Genomic DNA, 22,573 nt, shown 5'->3' with positions numbered 1-22,573 from the left:
AGAGGATGAGATGCCCAGGGATGGTGGCACCTGGGCAGCACAGGGATGCCCAGGGACAGTGGCACGTGGACAGGACAGAGATGCCCATGGGAGATGCTGGGTGGGCAGGATGGAGATGCCCAGGGATGGTGCTGGATGGGGAGGTTGGTGACAGCCTGCGATGGTTACACATGGGGACAGTTAAGATGCTCAGGGATGGTGGCACATGGGCAGGACAGAGACACCCGGCGATGGTGGCACGCCGGTGGATGGAGATGCCCAGGGACGGTGCCAGACAGGGAGGATGGAGGTGCTCAGGGACAGTGCTGACGGCGAGGACGGAGGTGCCAGATGGGCACGATGCAGATGCCCGGTGCCGGTGCCAGATGGGGAGGATGCAGGTGCCCGGGGCCGCTGCCAGGAGGGCACCGGGAGGTGCAGCCCCAGCCCCACGGCCGGAGGTGTGTGGGCCGGGAGCAGCCGCGGCCGAGGAGCCCGTTTGTTTCTCATTAGCGGCTCTTGGCAGGAGCTGTGGAAAAAATAGCTTCAAACAGGGAGCTGGAAGGGAAAAGGCTGGGCCGAGGGAGGGGAGAGGGGCCGCGGTGGGGAAGGGGGACACGGGGCCAGGCGGGGGCGGGTAGGGGGCTGGGGGCCGGTGGCCTGGATGGGGTGTGGGGATGGGGACAGGGGGACACATGGGGTCCCCTCTGAAGCATCGCGGAGCCCGGGGAGCAGCGGCGGGGTCCGTGTGGGGATCTCGGTGTGTGCGTGCCTGTGCACACCTGGACACCGCTGCACACGCGTGCGTGCACAGGGCAGCGAGCACGGCGCGTGTGTGTGCGCGCACCGTGGCCCGAGCGGCCCTGGGGAGGGGACAGGGGCACACGGCTGGGCACCTCCATCCGCACGGGGCATCCCGGGCCCCGCCCTCGCAGGGAAACTGAGGCACACCGGGAGCGCCTGCGGGGCCCCGGCCCCGCCCCGCCACGGGGCTCCCGCCGCAGCCACCGCCGGTTGTCACGTTTTTGGGGGGCCCCTGTCACGGCCACTTACGCAACCGCGTGTCTGCGAGCGCCGGCAGCGCGGCCAAGGCAGCCCGGAGCGGGCGGGGGCAGCGCGGGACCCGGGGTCGTCCCTGCCTCGTTCCGCGACGAGGATTTGGCGGTGACAGCGGCGAGTCCCACCCCGGATCGGCTGTGCCCGGGTGGCACCGGTGCCCGGCTGTGCCGTGTGTCCCCTCCCAGGACGCCGCCCTGGCCTGGGAAACGGGAGAGCGGCGAGATGGGTCACCTGGGGACACGGCTGGGGATGGCGCTTGTCCCTGCGCCGGGGCTGGTGGCACCGTGGCAGCCTTGGCAGCGGGCACGGGGCTGGCACAGCCATCCCTGCAGGCACAGGGTCCGTGTGCCAGGGCATGAGTGCGTGTGTCCGTGTGTGTGTCCGTGTGTGTGTTCATTGTGTCCCTGCGTGTGTCCGTGTGTGTGTCCGTGTGTGTGTCCGTGTGTATGTCCTGTGTGTGTCCGTATGTATGTCCTGTGTGTTCATGTGTGTCCGTGTGTGTGTTCATTGTGTCCGTGTGTGTGTCCAGGTGTGTGTACCCCCGTTCCCATTCCCGTTCTCGTTCCCGTTCCCGCTCGGTTCGGCCCCCAGCCCTCACCTGGCACCGCGGATATTTCTGCCTCCAGTCGGGATTCAATTCCACCCTTCCCGCGGCTGGTGTGGAATCAGGATCCCAAACGGAGCCCCGGGCGCCCTCTCACCCCCTGGGGGCACCCACCCAGCGCCCCGGGCTGGGCTCAGGGGCAGCACCCGGCCCCGGGGGTGAAGGAGCCCCCGTGTCCGGCAGCAGAGACCCGGCAAACTCAGTTCAGCCGGGACCGAGGGGGGCCTCACCTGCTCGAGGTGGGGCTCTGCCTCACCAGGAAGCCGATTCTGGGGGGTCCCCACCAGGGACATATGGTGGCAAATCCTTCGCTAAGTCCTTGAGCCAATTACGCGGCTGGAGCTGCCTGACCCGTGCGGCCAAGCCCCGGTGCCCCGGGCAGCCCTAAACCCCTTAGGGGGATGATCCTGCTTAGGGCATCCCGCGGCCCGATTCCCCCGACCCTCCGTGGCTCCAACTCCTCCTCCCAAACCCTTGGCCCCCACCAGCTTTGTCCCCTCTGCCACCGCCTCCTCGCCTGCCCTTGGGCCACTCACCCGCTTTGTCACCCGCTGCCGCGGGGCCGGGGACACGGTGTGGGGCACCCCTGGATCACCCCCCGGCTCGCCCCCCAGATCACCCCCGGATCAACCCCGGCGCGGGGCTGAGGGCGCTGATGGGATTTGGGAGCTTACGGTGCTGAGCCCGCGGCTCTTCACACCCGCGGGGGGATCCTGCTCCTTCGGCCTCGCCGCCGGCTCCTCGCCCTCCCCTGGGCCCGGGCACAACTCCCGGCAGGGCCAGGGGTCCTCTGTGCCGCCCTGAGCACCCTCTGTGCCACCCCGAGCACCCTCTGTGCCACCCCAAGTACCCCTTGTGTCACCCTGAGCACGCTCTGCGCCACCCAGGCCACCCTCTCATCCTCCCCCAGTTCGGGGGCGGCTCTCAGCGAGCTGCCAGCACCCCTTGGCACGGTCTCACCCTTAAAAAAGTCCCCGAAGTGCCCCAAATCACCCCAAACTGCCCCACCGCGGGGTGTCCCGAGCCCCCCCCCCCACCCAGGGCAAGGTCCGCAGTGGGGCAGGGAGGGTGCAAAGGGCGGCGGGTGTGGGGTGCTGGGTGCGGGCAGTGGGGTGTCCCCGGGTCCAGAGTGCGGCTGTGGCACGGAGGTGACGCGGCAGTGCCGGGGGACACCTGGTTCGTTGGCGGGGGGCCAGGGGGCCATGCCCGGGAGGGGTCCCTGGGGATGGGGGCGGCGGGATGGGGACATGGAGAGACCCCGGGAACTCTGCGGGTGTGGGGACAGGGCTGGGGGAGGCAGACACCGCGGGGTGCCGGGCGGGGGGACATGCCAGCCCCCAGCACGCACCTCTTGGTGTCCCCAGGGCCATGTTCTTCATCATCGTCATCACCTTCATAGCCATCACCTTCCTCCTCCTCATCTTCCACCTCTTCCGCAAGCTCTGCCAGGACCCCGTGCCCCCCCCCGCCTACAGGAGCCCGCAGGGCCCCATGCCCGCCCCGCCCTCCAGAGACCCCCAAAGCCCCGTGCCGCCCCCGCTGACCCTGATGCCCACGCTGCCCAGTCTGCCCAGTGGGGCCATTCCCGTGGGGCTGGAGCCCCCGCCCTACAGCGAGGTGGGTCCCGCCCAGCGGGGGGGGCTGGGCTGAGCCCGGAATGGGAGTCGGGGTGGGGTGTGGGGTTGTGGGTGATGGGATGTGGGGCGCTGGGGCTGCGGGTGGGGGTTGCTGGGTGCTGGGGTTAGGGGGTGCTGGGTGCTGGGGTTATGGGGTGCTGGGCTGCCTTGCCCACAAAGGGGGACACCTTCCTCCGTGGGGAACCCCCTGGGGCGGCCACATGTCCCCCCGCACTGACTCCCCCCTCTCCTCAGGTGACAGCGAAGCCCTTCCTGTACCCCCTGCCCCAGGGGCCATGCCCCGAATGTGGCCACATGCCCACAGCTCAGCCCCCCTTGACCACCTGGACCTAGAGGTGACCTCCTCCAAGGACAGCTGGGGACAACTCTCCCCTTCACTCAGGGGGACATGGATCCTTCGGGACCACCCAGATGGCCTGGGCCCATGTCCCTCCCCCCCCCATCCCCAAGCCATCCCACTGGGAATTCCCCTATTTATTATATTTAAAAGTGTAAAAGAATTCTGGACTCTGCTGGTTTGGGGGGGATGGGGAGGCTCAGGGACGACAGAGGGAGAAGTGGGGAAGTTTAACGGGGGTTCTGCACCCCACATTCACCCCCAGCTGTGGGTGCTCCCTGTGCCCATCACTGTGTCCATCCCATCCCAGTCCCCATCCCAGCCTCCATCCATCATCCCAACCCTCTCTCCATTCCAGTCCCACCCCTATCCCTATTCCCATCCCACCCCGTCCCCGTTCCTGTTCCAGCCCCTATCCCCGTTTCCATCCCCTCCCCAAGGACAGGTGCAGGCCGGTGGGACGTCGGGATTTATTGAGCTGGGAGCCACTCCCAGCCCCGGGCCATCCCCGAGGACAGGCGTCCCCCAGCCCCGCTGTCCCCTCACGCCGTGTGCCGGCCCTGGCGCCGCTTGATTTTCCTCTTGAGGAGCAGCAGGTCCAGGTAGAGCAGGCGGCCCAGGATGGCCGAGGCGCAGAGCAGCCCCCCGTGCACAGCCCCCGCCAGCCCACAGGAGAACACATCCTGCCCTGGGGACAGCCACCGTGGGACAGGGACACCCCTGGGGAGCACACAGCCACCCCCGGGGCAGAACAGAGCCACCTCCATGGGGAACGAGGCCACGACAATGAGGGGACACCACCCACTGCAGGGAGCCCCTGGGGACACCATCCACAGCCCGGAGCTGGTCATGGGGACAGCGGGACAGCGGGACACGGGGACACTCACCTGTCAGGTAGAGGTTCCTCACGGGCGTGTCGGGTCTCAGGGCGGCCACCACGGCGGGGCTGAAGCGGAGCAGGTCGTGCTCGGTGCCGTACATCTCCCCCCGCGCAGCCCCCAGGTAGTGCTGGTTGGTGAGCGGGGACGCCGCCTCCACGAACTCCACCTGCACGGGACGGGGGGTCGGGGCATGCCGGGGTCACAGGGGGCACGGGGGGCACGGACGGACCCCCCTGGGGCACCCCGACCCTGAGATACACCCCAGCCCATCCCGTGGGGCACCTTGTCCCGCAGGTGCGGGAAGCGGAGCAGGGCCCGCTCCAGCAGGCGCTGGGCGATGTCCATCTTGTACCGCTGGTATTCGGGGCCGCGGTGCCGGGGGCGGCTCCCGGCCCACTCCTCGAACCACTCGTACCGTGCCATGGTCAGGATGGTCATGCAGGACTTGCCTGTGGGGCGGGGACAGTCGGTGACACCCCCGTGGGGGTGACAGTGGCAGTGCCCGTCCCGTGCCGGTGGGACTGGGGAGCCTCTGAGCCCGCGAAGGGGACCTGGGGAGACACGGGGATCCCCCCGGAGCGGTACCTGGGTGCCGCTGCTCGTATGTGGGGTCCTTGGCGGCGGGGAAGGTGATGAACATCATGGCCAGGTTCTCGGGGACGTCATCGCGGCTCAGGGCAGCGTACTGGGTCATCCTGTGGGAAAACAGGGATGCGATGCCCCACCGTGCCCCCAACCACCCGCCGTGCCCCTCCCCCCGGGGTGCCAGGACCCCTCACATGGCGTCCAGGTCGTTGTGGGGGTAGATCCAGAAGTTGGTGGGGGGCAGGCCCAGCTCGGCCGCGCTGCCCCGCAGCCCCACGAACACCAGGAAGGATCCCATGCCCGGCCGCACCATGTCCAGGAGGGAGCGGACACCTGCGGGGACACGGCGGTGACACCCGGCCCTGCGTGTGCGAGGGACACGGCAGTGACACCCGGCCCTGCGTGTGCAGGGGACACGGGGGTGACACCCGGCCCTGCGTGTGCGAGGGACACGGCGGTGACACCCAGCCCTGCGTGTGCGAGGGACACGGCAGTGACACCCGGCCCTGCGTGTGCAGGGGACACGGGGCTGTCAGGAATGATGGAGATGTGGGGATGCCGGGGACACAGAGGACACGACGGCCCCGGGGACACAGTGCCACGATACCGGGGAGGCTGCGGACGTGGCGGGGCAGCAGCTTCCCGAAGGTGTTGAAGACCCCGGCGTCGGAGATGACGATGGGGGCGCGGATCTCCAGCTCCTCGTCCGCGGGCCCCGCCCGCACCGCCACCCCTGGGGACCGAGGCGGGGGGGGGGGGTCAGGGGACACGCGGGGCGCTGCCACCCTGTCCCCAACCCTCGGGGGGGTCCCGGCGCTCACCCAGGGCGGTGCCGGCGGCGCTGACGAGCACGCGCGTGACGGGGGCGCGCACGAGCACGGCCCCCCCGGCTCGCTCGATGACGGGCACGGCGTGGAAGGCGACCTCGCTCGCCCCCCCCCGCGGGTACCAGGCCCCGCGCTGGTAGTGGTGAACCATCAGCGCGTTCACCAGGAAGCTCGAGTCCCGCGGGGCCGTGCCTGCGGCGACAGGGGGGACACGGGCACAGCTGTCCTGCGCCGCAGGGCGGGGCAGCCCTCTCGCGTCGCGACATGGTGGTCTTCATCACGATATCGCCCTCCCTTATTGCGACACAGCCCTCCCCCGGTGTAACGTGGGCCTCCTCTATCGCGACACGGCCCTTCCCACCACGATACAGCCCCGACAGAGCACTGCCCATACCGTGATGGTGACACGCCCCGTCATGACACAACCTCCACCACTGCAGTACCCCCCTCCTCCTCCTCCGTGGTGCCCTCCCTATCTCAACAGCCCGTCCCTATCGCGACAGCCCCTGACCGTAGAAGAGGTAGCCGAGCAGGGCGCGCAGGTCGGGGTCAGAGGTGAGCTGGGCCACGGCCTGGCTGTGGCTGGTGGTGGCCATGCGGAACACGGGGGACAGGCGGGGCAGGAGGCCCAAGCGGAGCAGGAGGGTGACGAGCCAGCGCGGGGACAGCTTCAGCACGGCCAGCAGTGCCACGTGCCGCGAGGCCACCTGCGAGACAGGCGCAGTGTCACTGTCGCCACCCACATCAGCGTGGGGACTGCTTGAGCACGGCCAGCAGCACCACGCGCCGCAAGGCCACCTGTGCGACATCACCATGTGCCACCGCCAGCACCGCCCTGCCTGGCCACCACCACGTCCTCAGGACTGTCACTGCTGTGACCCCAGGGCCGCACCTTGGAGAGCTTCATGAACTCCCTGATGGCCGCCTTCTCAGCGGGGAACTGCTCCTCCAGCGCGGTGACAAAAGCCACCTTGCCGGAGCGCAGCTGGTAGCGCTGGGGTCCCAGGGTCACCTCGTCGTAGGGGTCAGGCAGGCGGTGCCAGCAGAGCTGCCCATCCGTCAGCTGGTCCAGGAGCACCCGCAGGAGGCTCCCCTCATGCAGCTGCCCCACGTAGTGGATGCCTGCGGGACGGGGACAGGGGACACGGCAGGGGGACACCGGGGACATCACACGGACACATGGCAGGAGCAGCCGGGGAGGGCAGGGTTCGGCTTTGTCTGGTGTGGGTCACGCTGAGGGGCGGGGGTGGGATGGGATCTTGGCATGCAGGGACACGGCATGGTCACGGCATGGACACAGCACGGACACGGGAGGGACACGGCAGGGACATGGCACAGACACGGCACAGACATGGCAGGGACAAGGCACAGACACGGCACGGACATGGCACACATGCACTGCACACACCAGGGCTGGCAGCGGGTTCACAGTGGGGCTGTGGGGACAGGCTGTGACGGGAGGTGACAGGGGGTGACAGGGGTCAGGGTGTCCTTACCCACGTCGAACTCGATGCCGTGCTGCTCGAAGGTGTGGCAGCACCCCCCGGCCTGGTCGTGCTGCTCCAGCACCAGCACCCGCCGGCCCGCCTTGGCCAGGGTGGCGGCCACCGCCAGGCCCCCCACGCCACTGCCGATGACCACGGCATCCAGCTGGTCCGGCACGCGCTGGGCACTGAACCCTGTGCACACCCGTGTGACAGTGACCGGCAGGGGACACTGAGCCCTGCATAGCCAGTATTCCACAAGACGGACGGGCACGCGGACACACAGACACAGGACAGACACTCACCCCGCTTCAGGACCCTGTCCCGGGTGCGTTGGTCAGTCACCAGTGGCCGTGGTGGCTCCAGGGGTGGTCCTGCAAATGGGTTGCCAGATGGGGCCAGCAGCCGATGGGCCACCCGGCCCAGGGCCAGCACGGTCAGGGCCACCAGCAGCAGCAGCGCGGGCCACATGGCTGTCACCGAGTACGGCTCTGTATGGACACGGCACGGACACGGCACGGACACAGCACGGACACGGCACAGCCCGGTGTGTTTGGCCCCAGACCTTATAGCCGCAGCAGCTTAGGGACACGGGGATTATGGATGGGCCAACGCAGAGGCTTTAGAGACAGCGCTGCTTAAAGACACAGAGCTCCCGGGCACAGCACCCACGGACACGGCACCACGCGGACACAGCACCCACGGACATGGCACCCACAGACACGGCACTGCAAGGACACGGCACCCATGGACACGGCACCACACGGACACGGCACTGCACGGACACAGCACCCATGGACACCACGCGCACGGACGTGGCACCCTACAGCACCCTTATGCCACCCCACGGCCCCCCATGGCACCCCATGGCACCCTGTGACATCCGAGGACACCCCACGGCCACGGCAGCCCGTGTGCACAAGGTGGGGACGTGTGTGCCTGTGGTATGCTGGGCGCCGCACACACACGGGCACACCCACAGGCCGTGCGAACCCCCTTGCACGCCCACACACACCCACACACCCCCTTGCACGCCCACACACCCCCTTGCACGCCCACAGCCCCCCCCCGGTGCCTGCAGCTCTGCTGACCCCTCCCGGCAGCACCAAGGAAGGGCCCCCTGCGTGTGTGCAAGGTGACACACGTGTGACACACTCACACACTCACTCACTCACACACTCACTCACTCACTCACTCACTCACACCCCCCAGCCCTCCCAACACCCTCCCAGCCCCAAACTGGTGGGAAATGGTGGTTTGTGGATAAAAAACCATCAGCACCCGGCGGGACAGGGCTGGGGGTGAGGCGGCGGGTGTGACACAGCTGACACAGGTGACACCAGCCCCCAGCACCCCCCCCCCCCCCCCCGCATTCACCACAAGGGACAAACCCATTTTTCTCTCCTTTAATAAAATTCACAGCAAAGTACCAAAAAGGAGAAACTGGGGGCAGGGACGGGGGGGGCACGGGGGGGGACCCGGGGCAGGAGAGACACGGGGCACACCCTGCACCCCTGTGTCCCTGTCCCTTGGGGACACCCCGTGTCGCCACCCCAGACCCCCCTAGCGAGTCCCCAGCCACAGCCCCCCACTGGGTTAATTACAAGGCCAATTAAGGGTTAATTAAAGGTTAATTACAGGGCGCGGGGAGGGGGTTATTGCTACCTAGGAAGGGGTGACAGGGGACACAAGGGACAGTGAGGGACCCCCACCCTGGCAAGGGGAGAAGGGGGTCCCCGCGGGGGGGTTGTGGCCTGGGGGACAGGGGGGAACACCCGGGGCCACGGCAGCTTCTGGGTGTGACCCCCCAAAACCCTGCATCCCCCCATCCCCAATCCTGGGGGTCCCCACCTGGGACAGGGGGGGCTTCCCCACGGGGAAACTGAGTCAGGGGGCTACAAGGGACGGGGGGACCCCGTTTTCCCCACGTCCCCCACGTGGTGGGGGGGCAGAGCCCCCTGGGGTAATTCGGGGAGGGGGCGAGGTTCTGGCAGTGACTCAGCTGTGTGGGAGCTGTGCCCCCCATGGGACCCCACTGGCTGCTTCTGCCCCCCCTCCCCCAAAATCTGAGGTGGTGTAGGGGGGACAGAGGAGTCAGGCTCGGGGGGGCCTGCAGAAAGCCCTCCCGGCCCCCGCGGGGCTGAGCACGGTGAGCTCATCACACCGGTGGGTGAGACACAACCCCCCTTCGCCCCCCCCCCCACGCCTCCTGGGTGAGCTGGTGGGGTTGAGGGGAGGGTTTGGGGGTCCCTAATAGACCCAGGTGACGGGGACCCACTGGGGCTGCACGCGCAGGTGGTCCATGGCCTCCCGCAGCCGCCCGAAGGTGCGCTCCAGGTCGTCGTTGGTCAGGCTCAGGTCGAAGTAGTGCCCGTACCCGCGCTGGATGCGGCTGCTCTCCTCCACCGTGCGCTGGGCATCCGCCTCCTGCGCCCCAAAACCTGCCTCAGTTTCCCCATCACTCCACGGGGATGGGAGGGGGACACCCATCGCTGGCTGTGTCCTCCTCCTGCTCCCCGAACCTGCCTCAGCTTCCCCGTCCCCCCGGGCCCCCCCGGGCCCCCACCGTCAGCTGTTTGGTGGCCACACCGCTCTCCAGGGCCGCCCGGTTCATGGCTCGCAGCCTCTCGGGGCCGGGGGCTTCGATGAACACCACGTAGGGCACGAACTCCGCCGTTCTCAGCACCTTCACGGCCTGGGCGGGGGGGGGGACAGAGCTCAGCCCCGCGGCCGGGGGGGTCCGGGCTGTCGCTGTCCCCCTCGCCGTGTCCCCAACCTGCGGGTTGACGTCCAGGATGCACATCTTGCCCGCCTCCACCACGGCGCGGATGGAGTCGATCCTGGTGCCGTACAGGTTCCCCTCGTACTCGCCGTGCTCCAGGTACCGCCCCGCCTTGATGTCGGCCTCCATCTCGCCCCGCGACACGAAGCGATAGCCCTGCCCGTCCCGCTCGCTCTCCTTCGGCTTCCGGGACGTGTCTGCAGCGGGGGCGACCTGAGTGACACCCGCCCGCCCGGAGTCCCGGCCCGGGGACGATCACGGGGGACCCGGATGCGGACAGGGATGGCCACAGGGGACAGGGATGGCCGCAGGGGCGGAAATGCTGGCGAGGATGGGGACGCTGGCAGGGACAGGGATGCTGGCGGGGGACAAGGATGATCACAGGGACAGGGAGGCCATCAGGGGACAGGAATGCTCTCAGGGGACAGGAGTGGTCGCAGGGGACCGCGATGCTCGGGGGACGGGGATGTTGGCAGGGGACAGGGATGATGCCGGCGGGGACGGGGACGCTCACAGGGGATGGTGGTGCCGTAGCGCGCCTGGTCGGACATGATGAGCTTGTTCTTGAGGCTGCGGCGCCCCACGCCCTGAGCCCCGATCAGCACCAGCGTTTTCCGGCGGAACGGCGGCATCCGCGCCACCTCCTCGTAGATCAGCAGCTCGTGCCGGTCGAACTCTGGGCGAGCGACAGAGCTGGCACCCCTCCCTGGGGGACCCCGGGACACCCTGTCCCAGCGGATGCCACCACCGCCTCCCCGCGGGAATGCCCTGGGACACTCACCGGCGTTCTTCGTCGTCAGGTACATCATCCTCTTCTTCCTCTTCCCGCTGAGGCTGCCACACAGGGCCCCTGCGAGGGCAAGGGGCTGGCTGAGCTGGGGACAGGGACAGCACCGTGGCACGGGGACAGGGGCCGGGGAGCTGGGACCTTCCGCAAGGGCAGGGTCATGGGGACATCACCCTGGGAACTGTCACAGGGGGCAGGGGACCCGCCGTGTTCCCCCCTCGGGAGGTGGCCCTTCCACCCCCGCCCCCAGAGCCGTGTCCCCCGCGGCCAGGCCGATGTCCCCATACCCGACGTAGGGGCCACCTCCCCGTCCCGCTTGACGAAGGCCTTGCGCTTCTCCTCCAGCAGCTGGCTGGGCACCAGCCCCGCACTGCCGCCCTCCACGTGGCACGCCTGGGGACACAGAGCCACACGTGGGGACCCCTCAGCCCCACGGGGACCCCCCTGAGCTCCACAGACCCAGCTCCGGGGGCCCCCCAATCTCCACAAGGAACCTCCCCTGCTCCAGGAAATTCCCCAGCTTTCAGGGACCCCCCAATCCACACAGGGACCCTCCCCTGCTCCAGGGATTTCCCCAGTTCCCACGTAGCCCCCCGAGCTCCAGGGACACCCCCCAAGCTCCAGGGACCCCCCACTTACAGGGATTCTCTCAGGCACACCCCAAGCCCACAGGGACCCCTTGATCTCCCCCAGAACCTCCCAGCCCCAACACCCCCTCAATCTCCATGGCCCCGGAGGGGGTCAGAGTGCCACGACCTCCCCCAGAACGCCCCTCCAGGCCCCCCTAACCTGCCACCAGTTGGGGTCATCCTGGTTGACGATCTGCAGCAGGTCCCCGGCCATGAACTTGAGCCCGGCCTCCTTGCAGGGGATGAGGCTGTCGGTGGCCGGGTCGTAGTCGAAGTGACACTTGACAAACACCTGGGGACCGAGGGGGTCAGCAGAGAGGACCCCCGCACGCCCGGGATCCCCCCGTCCGCCCCGCCTGTGCCGCCGCCCCGTGCCTCAGTGTCCCCAGCGTGCGGGGGGACACGCGGGACCCGTGTCACACGCGTGTGCCCCCGCTAGGAGCCCCCCCCGCCGGGGTGTCCCCCCCGCGCCCGGCGCAGCCAGGCCCGCACGGCCCCCGCGCACACACAGAGGGCCCCGGCCGCCGCCGCCGCGCCCCACGCGACCACCACGGCGACCCCCAGGCACAGCCCCACGGCCACGGACAGGCACACGAGGGTGCCCAGCGCCGCCAGCGCCGCGCCCGCGATGGCGCACATGGGGACGTGCAGGGGCACACGCCCGTGTGGCACACGGGACACGGCACTGGCGGCGGCGGGGCGGCGTGGGGACAGCCCTCGCGGGAACAGCCCACGCGGGGACAGCGCTGCTTTGTCCCCTCGGAGACGGGGGTGGCTGGCACGGGGTGGGGAGGGGCAGCACAGGGCACCCTTTGCCAGCCGGCGCCCAGGTCCTGTGTGGAGACGGGGACGGCGGCAGGGCAGGGAGCACCAGTGCCCGGCAGAGAGGGCACGGGGGGGGACACGGGGGTCCCACCAGCCAAGGGGCACATGGCACGGACAGGGGGACAGGGGCTCGTGGAGCTCAGGGGACAACACGGGGATGGGGACACAGAGCAGGGGGGCACAGGGCAGGGGGAGCTGTGGGCAGGGCGGTGAGTGCGGGATGCGGGGCAGGATGCGGGGCGCAGTACCTGGCGGGAGGCAGGGCCGGATGAAGAGCGGGATGCAGGATGGGATGCGGGGTTGGATGAGGGGTGGGATGCGGGGCGGGGCGCGGTACCTGGCGGGGCGGGTGCGGCTCCTGGTAGCTGGGCAGGATCTTGAGCACGACGCTGCCGCTGGCGTGGCGCAGGCTGTCCTGCAGCGCCCGCGGGTCGCTGCCCACCTCGCGCCCGTTCACCTCGCGGATCACGTCCCCCACGTGCAGCAGCCCCTGCTGCGCCACCATCCCCCCGTGCAGGATGCGGGCGATGACCAGCTCCCCCCGCTCCACCCGGAACGTCACCCCCTGAGGGGACAGCCCCGCTCAGCCCCCGGCGGGGACAGACCGCAGCACCCGTGACACCCGCCCGGCACCCTACAGACAGCCCGCTATGACCCCAGCACCCCCCAAAATGCTCCCAGTCACCCCACAAAGCCCCCAGTACCCTGCAATGCCCACAGCACCCCAAAATGCTCCATCACCCCACAAAGCCCCCAGTACCCCATAACGCTGCCAATGTCTCCACCTCCCTGCAATGCCCCAACACTCCCCAAGCACCCCGCAACGCCCCAGCACCCCAAAATGTCCCAGCATCACCATCACCCCCCTGCAGCACCCCCTGCCCCCCCGCAATGTCCCAGCCCCCCCGGCCGGGCTCACCAGGTTCTCGCCGGCTGCCTTGCGGATGCCCACCATGCGCACGGCGTCGGGGGGCACGGGCTGGGACCCCAGGGAGGGCTCCGGGCCGGGGCTGCTCGGGGGCGGGTCGTAACTCTTGGCAGCCACCGAGTCGTGGGTCTCCAGCAGCGACTGGGACACGCGGGGTGGGGAGGTCACCCGTGTGTCCCGCACGGCGGGCACACGCACGTGGCACACCGCCCGGCACACGCGTGCCACGCCTGCTGACACAGGACAGGCGGTCCCGCCCGTGTCCCACAGCCCCGGCACAGGAGGGGTCCCAGCCGCGTCCCACGCACCTGGAAGTGCGGTTCCCGCAGGATCCGGGCCAGCTCCGCCGCCGCTCCCTGCACGTCGGGCCGCGCCAGGCGCCCGATGTCCCGCAGGATCTCCTGCACCAGCGCCAGGTTGTCCCCGCGCACTGCCTCCAGCTTCCGCTCCTCCAGCCGCTCGTGCGCCTGGGGACACGGGGGGGACCCCCGGGGACAGGCGGGTGAGGGCGGAGACCCCCAGGTGCTGGGGGAATCAGGGATCCCCGGGGGAATTAGGGACCTCCAGGAGCTGAGGGTATCAGGGATCCCCAGGTGGGACAGCTTGGCAAGGACCCCTGGAGGGGGTTAGGGACCCCCGGATGCAGGGAGGGGGGCATGAGGGACCTCTGGAGGGAAGGGGGGATTAGGGACACTTGAAGGGGCCAATGGGATTATGGACCCGGGGACCTGGGGTTAGGGGCAACAGAGTTGTTAGGGACCCTCAGGGCCAGGGAGCTTAGGGACCCCCGGGGGTAGAGGGGATTTGGGATCTGGGGGTGCTGGGGGGAATTAGGGATCCCCAGGAACTGAGGGGATTAGGGACCCTTGGGTTTTGGGGACAGGGACCCCCGGCGGTGACACACGCGCGCACACAGAAACACTGGAGCCTCCCTGCACACGCGCGCGTGCAAGCGCCCATCCACACCCGCGTGCGCGCGCACACACGCGCGTCACCCCCCACGCGTCCCGGGGGTCCCGGGGGGGACACACGCGGCCCCCGTGCCGCCGTACCTTGGCCAGGGAGCGGACGATGGGGCTCTCCATGATGCCCCGGAGGAAGATGAGGTCAAGGTCGGCCACCCCCGGGGTCCCCGGGAGCCCCATCAGGTTGTCCAGGACCTGCTGCATGGCTGGGGGGAGGGCACGGGGGGGACGGGACACACGCACAGAGGGACACGGCGGGGGAGGGGCAGCAGCGTGGGTGAAAGTGCAGCCGGGGGTGCTCGTGCCCCCCCCCATTCCCGTCGCAGCCACCCCTGAACCCCCCCCATCATGGGGACAGTGTCGGGGTCCTCCGGGAGCACGGAAATGCCCCCTCCTCGTCCAGCCGGAGGGACAAGGGGATGGACCCCCACCAAATTGTCACCCTGGAGTCAAAAGCCCCCCGGAGCGCGGTGTAAGGGGAGGGGGCTGCAAGAGCGGGGTGATGCGGGGGGGGGGCGATGCAAAGGGGGGGGAAGGAAGGGGGAGTGATGCAATGGGGGGCGATGAGGGGCGCGATGGGGGGGCGATACAATTGAGGGGGGCCGCATCCGGGGCCGCGGGGGCGGGAGCGGCTGCGCGGCTGCGCTGCAATGGCGGGGGACGATCGCGATGCGGCCGGGGGGGCGGAGGGGGGGGCATCCATCAGTCCCCCATCTGAGGGGGGGCCACAGCATCACCCGAACCCCCCCAACCCCATCTCCCTCCGCCCATCCCATCCCCACCGCATCCCCGCCCCACGCCGCCCCCCGAGCGGCATCACCCCCCGCGTGGCATCACCCCGGCCCCTCCCAGCCCCCCCGTACCTGGGGGCGCCGGGGGGTCGCGGGCGGGGGCCGGGGCGGGCGGCGGGGACCCTCGGCCGGGGCGGCTCATGGCTGCGGGGCCGGGCTCCCCCGCCCCAGATCCGGGTACCGCCGCCCCCCCCCGCAACCCCCCGGCCCCGCGTGGGGCCCCCACCCGCGCCGGCCCCGCGCCCCCCGCCTTGCACACGCGTGTGCACCGGGCACGCTTCGACCGCTTTGCACACCCGGCGGCGGGGAGGGGGCCGCGGGGGGCGCGGCGCGATCTCACACGCGCGGGCACGGCTCGTGCGCGCGCATCTCCCGCGTGTGCGCGCGCACACGAGCACCCACGCGTGCAAACCACCTGAGCGCGCTCACGCGCGAGCGCGGACCCGCGCATCCCCCCCCCCCAACAGCGCTGCGCGCCCGCTCGGCGCACACGCGTGTGCGCGCCCAGGCTGACACGCTCGCCCCCGTGCACGCGCGCCCCAGTGGGTGCCCACGCGCGTCCCCACGCGCGCTCCCGCTCATGTGGAAACCCGCGGGCGCGCTCCCCGCGGCCCCCGCCCCGCGCGTGCGCTGCCCCCCCGTGCCCGCTCACCCGCGCTTGCACACCCGTGCTTGCACACCCACCCCGCTCACGGGTGGGACCCCCCCTCAGCGTCCCGCGGCGTGGGGAGGGGGCCGGCGGGGGCTCGGCCCCTTTAAAGGGGGCGGCGGGGCGGGAGCGCGGATTTAAAGGGGCCGCGCGGCGTCCGTGTGCAAGGCACGCGCACCCGCAGCTGCAGCCCCGCACACGGACCCGCACACCCACGCGCGCCCGCACCCACGCACACGGACGGACACGCGCCGGCGGCCGCCCACTCGCGCAGCGCCCACCCCCGCAGGAGCGAGCCCCCCCTTGCACACGCGTGTGCCAGGCCTGGGTGTGCCCCCTGCCCACGCGCGTGCCCGACCGGCGCCCACGGCCCCGCGCACTCGCTCCCTGCGCCCCCGCCGCCCCTGCACGGGGGGTGTTCGCAGCGCGTGTGCGCGTGCAAGCCCCGCCCGGTGCACACTCACCCGTGACAGAGGCGGGGGCGGCCGCCGGCATCGCGGCGGAGCTGCGGGACACGCGCGACTGGCACCGACCGGCCGGGACAGGGACGGGGACGGCCGCGTAGGCGTGTCCACAGTGCCAGCACCCCCAGTATCCCCAGCAGCGCCGCTCGGTGTCCCCAGAGTCCCCAGTCACAGCACCCTCAGTGTCCCCAGCACAGCCAGCACCGGCGTCCCCGACATCCTCAGTGCCCAGTGTCCTCAGTGTCCCCAGCACCCCCAGTGCCACCAGCACCCTCTCTGGCCCCAACATCACCACGGTCCCCAGACTCAGCTTCCATAACACCCCCAGTGCCCCCAGTACTCCCAGTGCCCCCCAGCCCCAGCGTCCCCAGTGTCCCCGAGCAGGCAGAGGCAGGACAGACGGTGGCTGCATGGGGGGTTTATTGCTGAGGGGGTCTGTTCCGGCCCCACGGTGCCGGCTCCGGGGGGTCCGGGGGTGCAGCAGGGGCGGGGGGATGCAGCCCCCGGGCTCCTTCAACCACTCGGCCCCGGCGGTGTCCCTGCAACAAAAGCGGGGGGTCACACAGGATCCCCCAGCCCCGTGTCCCCTTCCCCACAGAGCACCCCCCGGATCCCCCCGGTCCCATGTCCCCCAGCCTGCACCCTGTAGGGCCTCCCCCTGAATTCCCCCAGCCCCGTGCACCGCCCAGAGCTCCCCTTCCCCCCAGGCTGTCCCCGATGGCGACACTGAGGCCGGGGGGAGCACTCAGGTGGTCCCCACAGTCCCCAATCCCTTACCTGGGGCTCAGCACCCCGGGGCGCCGAGGGGCTCCTCGCCCAGCGCTCGCCCGCCCTCCCGCTTCCCGTACCTGCAACGGGGACACGTTATGGGGGCAGCGGCACGGGGGGCACGGTGTGACAGAGGGACACGACGGGGAGTGTGTCGCGATAGGGAACGTGCCATGACGGGGAGGACATTGAGACGGGAAGCGTGTCATGACGGGGAGCGTGTCACGAAGGGAAGCACATCATGGTGGGAGCACGTCGGGATGGGGGAGCACATCACGATGGGCAGAGCAGCATGTTGTGACAGGGAGCGTGTCGCGATAGGGAGCACATCAGGACCGCCAGCCCCGGGGCCCTGCTCACCGCGGGCGGGTGACCACATTCAGGTACTGCTGCAGGTCGTTGTAGAAGCGCAGCAGGTCCTCCACGGGCGCGTCGTCCCCGGGGTACGCGGGCTGCGCCGGGGCCGCGCGGGGCCGCAGCGGCAGCAGCGCCACCAGAGCGCAGGCCACCAACAGCAGCGGCGGCCAGCGCGGGGCCATGGCTGCGACAGCGACACGGGGGTCACACACGGATGGGAACAGCGCGGGGTGCGCCCGCACACGCGTCACGCACACCCGCGCACACCTGTGCACTCACACCTGTACGCAGCTGCGCACCCCCGTGTGCACACCCCGTGTCCCACCCCTGCACACCTCCAGCCTTGCGCGAGCAACTGCACACGCGTTTCACACGCACAATCACGCCGCTGTCCCCTGCACACCCCGTTTGTCACGCACCCCGTTTGTCACACACCCGCTCCCTGCTCACACCCCCCTCAGCTCCCTGTCCCCTCTCACCTTCTTCCTCGGGCAGGGACAAGGGGACACGGCGAGACGAGCGGACGCTGCCTGACACTCCGGGTCCTTGGTGCCACTGCTGCCACGGCCGTGCTGGCCCTTATATCCCCCTGTCCCCCCGCTGATGTCACCCTGCCACGCAGCACCTGTGGCCAGGTGCCCACTCGGACGGGGAGGGGGGGACAGGGGCCATCGTGGGGGGTGACAGGGACAGCTGGCCCCTACACAGCTCTGGTTAATGTTTGACCCCGCGCTGAGGGGGCTCCCGGAGGGGACAGGACATGGACACGGGTGTCCGGCCCCACAGAGGGACAGAGGGACAGGTGTGGGGACAGAGGGACTAGAGGGGGACACTCAGGGGGGCTGGTGGGGTTCAAGGGCGGCAGGAGTGGACAGAGGGGTGGGGAGTGGGACAGGGGGACAGTGGAAGGGCAGACAGAGGGACGGGGGGGATTGGGGAGGGGATCGGGAGGCAATGTTAGGGTGAGGGACAGGGGGCTACAGCCACCCCCGACTGCGGCCGTGGGGACGGAGCCATCCCCGGACTCCCACCATGGCCAGCTGGGGTGGGGGGGCAGAGGGACACGGGACCCCCGGCCCTGGCACAGCCCCCAGCGGCCACGGTCCTCACACGGGGGGGGCCCACAGGGATGTCCAGTGGACCCCAGTAACCCGTGCACCCGCACCCAGCGCACCCCAGCACCCCCACGAATGTCCACGCCGCTGTGCTGCAGCCCCATCACAGCCCCCCCAGCACCCTCTGCACCCCGGCATCCATCAATGGTGGATCCCCCCGCCGGTGCCCCCCATTACCCAACCCCAGTGTGCCCCAGCCCCCAGTTCACACAACTCCCACCCTTCTCTCCGCACCCCCTCCTCCAAAATTCCCATCCCTCACTCCCTTCCACTCTCTTCCCCTCCTTTCACCCCCCAATCCCTCCCCACCTCTCTGCTCCCCCCTCCCTGCACCCCAGCATCTCCTGTGCCTCGTTCCTCCCATCCCACCTGCACCCCCCCTGCACCCCTGCACCCCTCCTGCACTTCTCCATCCCTCCCACATCCTCCCCTGCGCCCCTCAATTCCTCCCGCATCCCTCCTGCACCCCTCCATCCTCCCCTGCACCCCTCCATCTCCCCTCCATCCCCTCTCCATCTCCCTCCACCCCTCCATCCCTCCCGCACCCCCCGGCCCCGCTCCAGGACCCCCCGCGCCCCCCGCACACACAGCGCAGACCCGGCCGTGCCCACGATCGTGCTCTTTATTGTCGCTGCGGGGCCGTGCAGGGACCACGCGGGATCCCCCCGACAGCGGTGGGGACGGGACGGGGTCGGGGCCCCCCTCGACAGCGGGATGCCCCCGAGCCGGGTTCTGGGGGTCCCCGGCCCTCCAGCGGGGGGTCCCGCGCTGGCCCCTGGTCCCCTGGGGGGACCTGGAGAGATGGGGAAGATTTGGGGGACAGGGGGGGCTGGGCGGGGCGGTCACCACGAGGAGTCGTCATCTCCGTACCTGCGGGAAGAGCCGGTGTGAGCAAAGGTCCCAAACCTCCCTGCGACCCCAAACAACCCCGGGACCTCCACCACGGGGCGCGGGCGAGGGTGCAGCCCCTGTCCCTGCCCGCGGGGCGGTGGAGACAGGGACGGGGACAGCGACAGGGACACTCACCGTGACCTGTCACTGCCGGCCCCCAGGAGCAGCTCGGTCACCGCGGCGCCGGGGCTGGCGCGTTTCCCGTACCTGCGGGACGCGGGGCACGCGCGTGAGCAACGGGGACCCCGCGGGTGCGCGCGCGGAGGCGCAAAGGGGACCCCACGGGCGGGGCAGGGGAGCCCAGGGGTGCGCGGGGACAGGGACAGGGACGGGCGGGCCAAGGGGACGCGTGTCCGCACCCACCCGCGCTCACCTCTGCCGCGTGACCAGGTTGATGTAGTGGCGCAGGGCCGAGAAGTACCGGGCCATCTCCTCGGGGGACGCGTCGTCCCCGGGGCTCTCGGGTTTCGGGGGGTACGCGGCCGCCAGGCACAGCAGGGCGCAGAGGGACACGGCCACCAGCGCGCGCCACGGCCGCGGGGACGTCGCCATCTGCGGCGAACGGGGGCGAGGGGCGGCTGCGGCTGCGGGTGGGGCACCCCCATGGCCCCCGGCTGCCCCCATCACCCTGGGGTGCCCTTATCACCCTCGGGACCCCCCCAACTCCGCTCTGCCCCTCACCAAACTCCAGGAGCCCATTCCTTGTGGGAATGTCACATCCCCAGAACACCCTCAACTCCCTAAGGGTTTGTTTCATCCCCCGCCCGGGACCCCAGCCCCACTCAAGGGACGTCTTCACCCCCGGGACCCCCTCCCCCATATCCCGCGGGGTCACCTCCCTCCCAGAGACCCCCCCCCCAGTGTCCCCCAGGCAGCTGTCCCACCCCAAAGGACCCCAGAGACCCACGTGCACCCAAAGGGACACCTCCCCTCCAGGGACCCCACATGTCCCCAAGGTGATTGTCCCTCCTGGGGTCCCGACCTCCCCTCGGGACCCCCCGGGACCCCAGCCCCGTCCCTGCACTCACGATGGCAGAGGCAGAGGTGACAGGTAGGGCCTGGCAGTGGGGTGACAGTGCCGGGGACACGGCGGCTCCTGCACCCGCCGGGGTTTTATAGCCTGAGGGGGGGCTGGTGGCTCCTCCCTCACGCGTGACCGACCCACGGGCACGCAGGACCCTGCCGCCCCCCCGCCACGGCCAGGGGACACGTGCCAGCACCTTGTCACTGTCCCCCAGCACAGCCCCCAGCCTGGGGCACTGAGGGGCTGGGGAGGACAGAGCATGGGGGGCACGGGTGGGACATACGGACACGGGGACACGCGCGTGGCCACAGGACACGGACATGGCAATGCCAGACGGGCACGGGACACGGGCAGGGATGTGACATGGCACCATGGCACACAGAGAAGGTGAGACATATGAATATGGCACACGACAGGTGTGACAGGCAGCCAGGGCACAGGGACATGGATGTGACACACAACCGCGGTGCACGGAGACAGGACATGGACACGGATGTCACACGCAGCCATGGCACAGGGATGCAGGACACGGACACGGATGTCACACGCAGCCATGGCACACATACCTGGCCCTGAGACAGCCTGGGGATGTGACAGTGGGACACAGGGACATCAGCCACACTCAGGGACACAAACATGGCACGTGGGACGAGACCCACGGCACTGGCACAAGCCACCCACGGGGGACAGCGGAGGGGACAGACACACGCACAGCACCGGCTGCCTCAGTTTCCCCAGACCGGGCACGAAGCCGCCACCACAGCCCTGTCACCGCAACCCGCGCCACCGCCATCGACCGCTGTCACCACCCCCAGGACGGATGAGGTGCCCTTTCCAGCCCCCCGTGCGGGGACATTGATCCCTTATGGATTTACCATTAAGGAGCAATCACCAGCTCCGGGGGAAACTGAGGCACGGAGAGACGCGGCAGGGACGTGCCCGCCGGGCAGGGGCCCCCAAAGCCACCGTGGGGGTGCTGGGATGGGGAGAGGTGGCAGAAGAGGGTCCCCAAAAATGTCGGGATGGCCCCACCCAGATGCAGCCGCCTCTCCGGCCAGCGGGGTGGAGGGGCTTGGCTGGAGGGGACACCACGGGGTGCCACCAGCCCGGCTGGAGGCGACACGCTTCGGCCGGAGGGGACACGGGAGGGTGCCGGCCCCGGCCGGAGGGGACGCGCTCCCCACTCCTGCCCCGGTTGTCACCCCGGCGAGCGGCGGCGGGGACACGGCTGGTGGCAGTGGGGGACGGGCTGTCCCCCGTGGCGTGGCCGCGCGGTGACACCGCCGGGGTGCGGGGACACGGGCGGGGGGTCCCGGCCGAGCGGCGCCGGGCTCACGGCAGCCCCGGGAGGGGGGAGCAGCCCCCGCAGCCCCCCCCAGCCCAGAACCTTTCACGTCCCCGCGGTCGATGCGCGGCTGATGGGACCGAGGGGCTGCGGGGACCCCCCCGCGGGGCCTGACACGTGTCCGGGGAAACTGAGGCAGCGGGGCTGGATCCGGCCCCCCTTCCCCGGCACAGGAGCGCCCCGAGGGAGGATCGGCCCCATCCCGGGGCCCGGGGGGACGCCAGCACAGTGACAATGCCACCGCGATGTCACTGACGTTGTCACATCCATGGGGATCAGGGTGCGGGTGGCCCCCAGCGCCCGCGGGGACACTCGGGGAGGGGGGCCGGGAGATTTCTGCCCCATTTATCCGAGTGACAGCAAACAGACATTTTCCAAAGGTCACAGGATGGCTCTGCCGGCGGGGCGGGGCGGGGGCTGCGCCCCCGGGCAGAGGGGACACCCCGACGGGGACAGGGCAGGGGGTGTCCCCTGCGTGCCCCCAGCTCTCCCAGGGCAGTGAGGAGGAAGAGGAGGCTCTGGGGGTGATGGCACGAGGCTGGAGCCACCGCGGGGGTCTTGGGGGGTGAGGAGCCCCGGTGGCCCCCCCGAGCAAACAGGGCTCTGCCGCCTGCCCGCGTTTTATGGCCCCGGTTCCGCCGGAGGCACATTAGGGCCCCCCGCAGGAAGCCCCTTATCAGCCCTGTTTGCTTTTCCGGACGGGGCGGGGGGGACACGGACACCTGCCCAGCGCAGGGACAGGATGGGGACAGTGAGGACACAGCCCACGGGGACCCTGGCTGGGGGCTGCCAGCCCCTCCCTGTGCCCCATCGGGCCCCCCCCCCGTGCCAGAACACCCACAGCCCCTCCACCGAGTCCC

The 22,573-nt window shown here is 70.4% G+C and overlaps 4 protein-coding genes across 4 annotated transcripts; all 4 read right to left on the bottom strand.

Annotated features, from left to right (window-relative positions):
* Positions 1-4,028: 4,028 nt before the first annotated feature.
* LOC138099421 (all-trans-retinol 13,14-reductase-like) lies at positions 4,029-7,864 on the bottom strand. Its single transcript, XM_068996626.1, has 11 exons — positions 7,699-7,864; positions 7,406-7,588; positions 6,802-7,031; positions 6,421-6,616; positions 5,904-6,101; positions 5,690-5,815; positions 5,277-5,415; positions 5,083-5,192; positions 4,780-4,946; positions 4,504-4,663; positions 4,029-4,336 (listed from the first exon to the last, which is right to left on the bottom strand). Exons 1-11 carry the CDS (start codon positions 7,862-7,864, stop codon positions 4,029-4,031), a joined length of 1,983 nt encoding a protein of 660 aa, XP_068852727.1.
* A 1,746-nt stretch (positions 7,865-9,610) lies between these two features.
* MPP2 (MAGUK p55 scaffold protein 2) lies at positions 9,611-15,776 on the bottom strand. The gene is made up of 12 exons (XM_068996456.1): positions 15,753-15,776; positions 14,397-14,515; positions 13,653-13,811; positions 13,336-13,485; positions 12,754-12,981; positions 11,752-11,883; positions 11,250-11,355; positions 10,957-11,025; positions 10,690-10,851; positions 10,170-10,372; positions 9,960-10,088; positions 9,611-9,820 (listed from the first exon to the last, which is right to left on the bottom strand). The coding sequence occupies exons 2-12, from the start codon at positions 14,511-14,513 to the stop codon at positions 9,644-9,646; spliced, it is 1,632 nt and encodes a 543-aa protein (XP_068852557.1). The 5' UTR covers positions 14,514-14,515; positions 15,753-15,776; the 3' UTR covers positions 9,611-9,643.
* Positions 15,777-16,720: 944 nt separating this feature from the next.
* Positions 16,721-17,867, bottom strand: LOC138099078 (pancreatic polypeptide-like). Its single transcript, XM_068996140.1, has 4 exons — positions 17,818-17,867; positions 17,342-17,522; positions 16,991-17,061; positions 16,721-16,752 (listed from the first exon to the last, which is right to left on the bottom strand). The coding sequence occupies exons 2-3, from the start codon at positions 17,518-17,520 to the stop codon at positions 16,998-17,000; spliced, it is 243 nt and encodes an 80-aa protein (XP_068852241.1). The 5' UTR covers positions 17,521-17,522; positions 17,818-17,867; the 3' UTR covers positions 16,721-16,752; positions 16,991-16,997.
* Positions 17,868-19,295: 1,428 nt separating this feature from the next.
* Positions 19,296-19,921, bottom strand: LOC138099071 (peptide YY-like). The gene is made up of 3 exons (XM_068996132.1): positions 19,718-19,921; positions 19,480-19,551; positions 19,296-19,323 (listed from the first exon to the last, which is right to left on the bottom strand). The coding sequence occupies exons 1-3, from the start codon at positions 19,894-19,896 to the stop codon at positions 19,296-19,298; spliced, it is 279 nt and encodes a 92-aa protein (XP_068852233.1). The 5' UTR covers positions 19,897-19,921.
* Between the last annotated feature and the right edge of the window lie 2,652 nt (positions 19,922-22,573).

The sequence above is a fragment of the Aphelocoma coerulescens genome, chromosome 27 (genome assembly GCF_041296385.1).
Source record: "Aphelocoma coerulescens isolate FSJ_1873_10779 chromosome 27, UR_Acoe_1.0, whole genome shotgun sequence".
Taxonomy (NCBI): domain Eukaryota; kingdom Metazoa; phylum Chordata; class Aves; order Passeriformes; family Corvidae; genus Aphelocoma; species Aphelocoma coerulescens.
The sequence above is the reverse complement of the archived record's forward strand: the minus strand, read 5'-3'. Positions and strand labels throughout refer to the sequence as shown.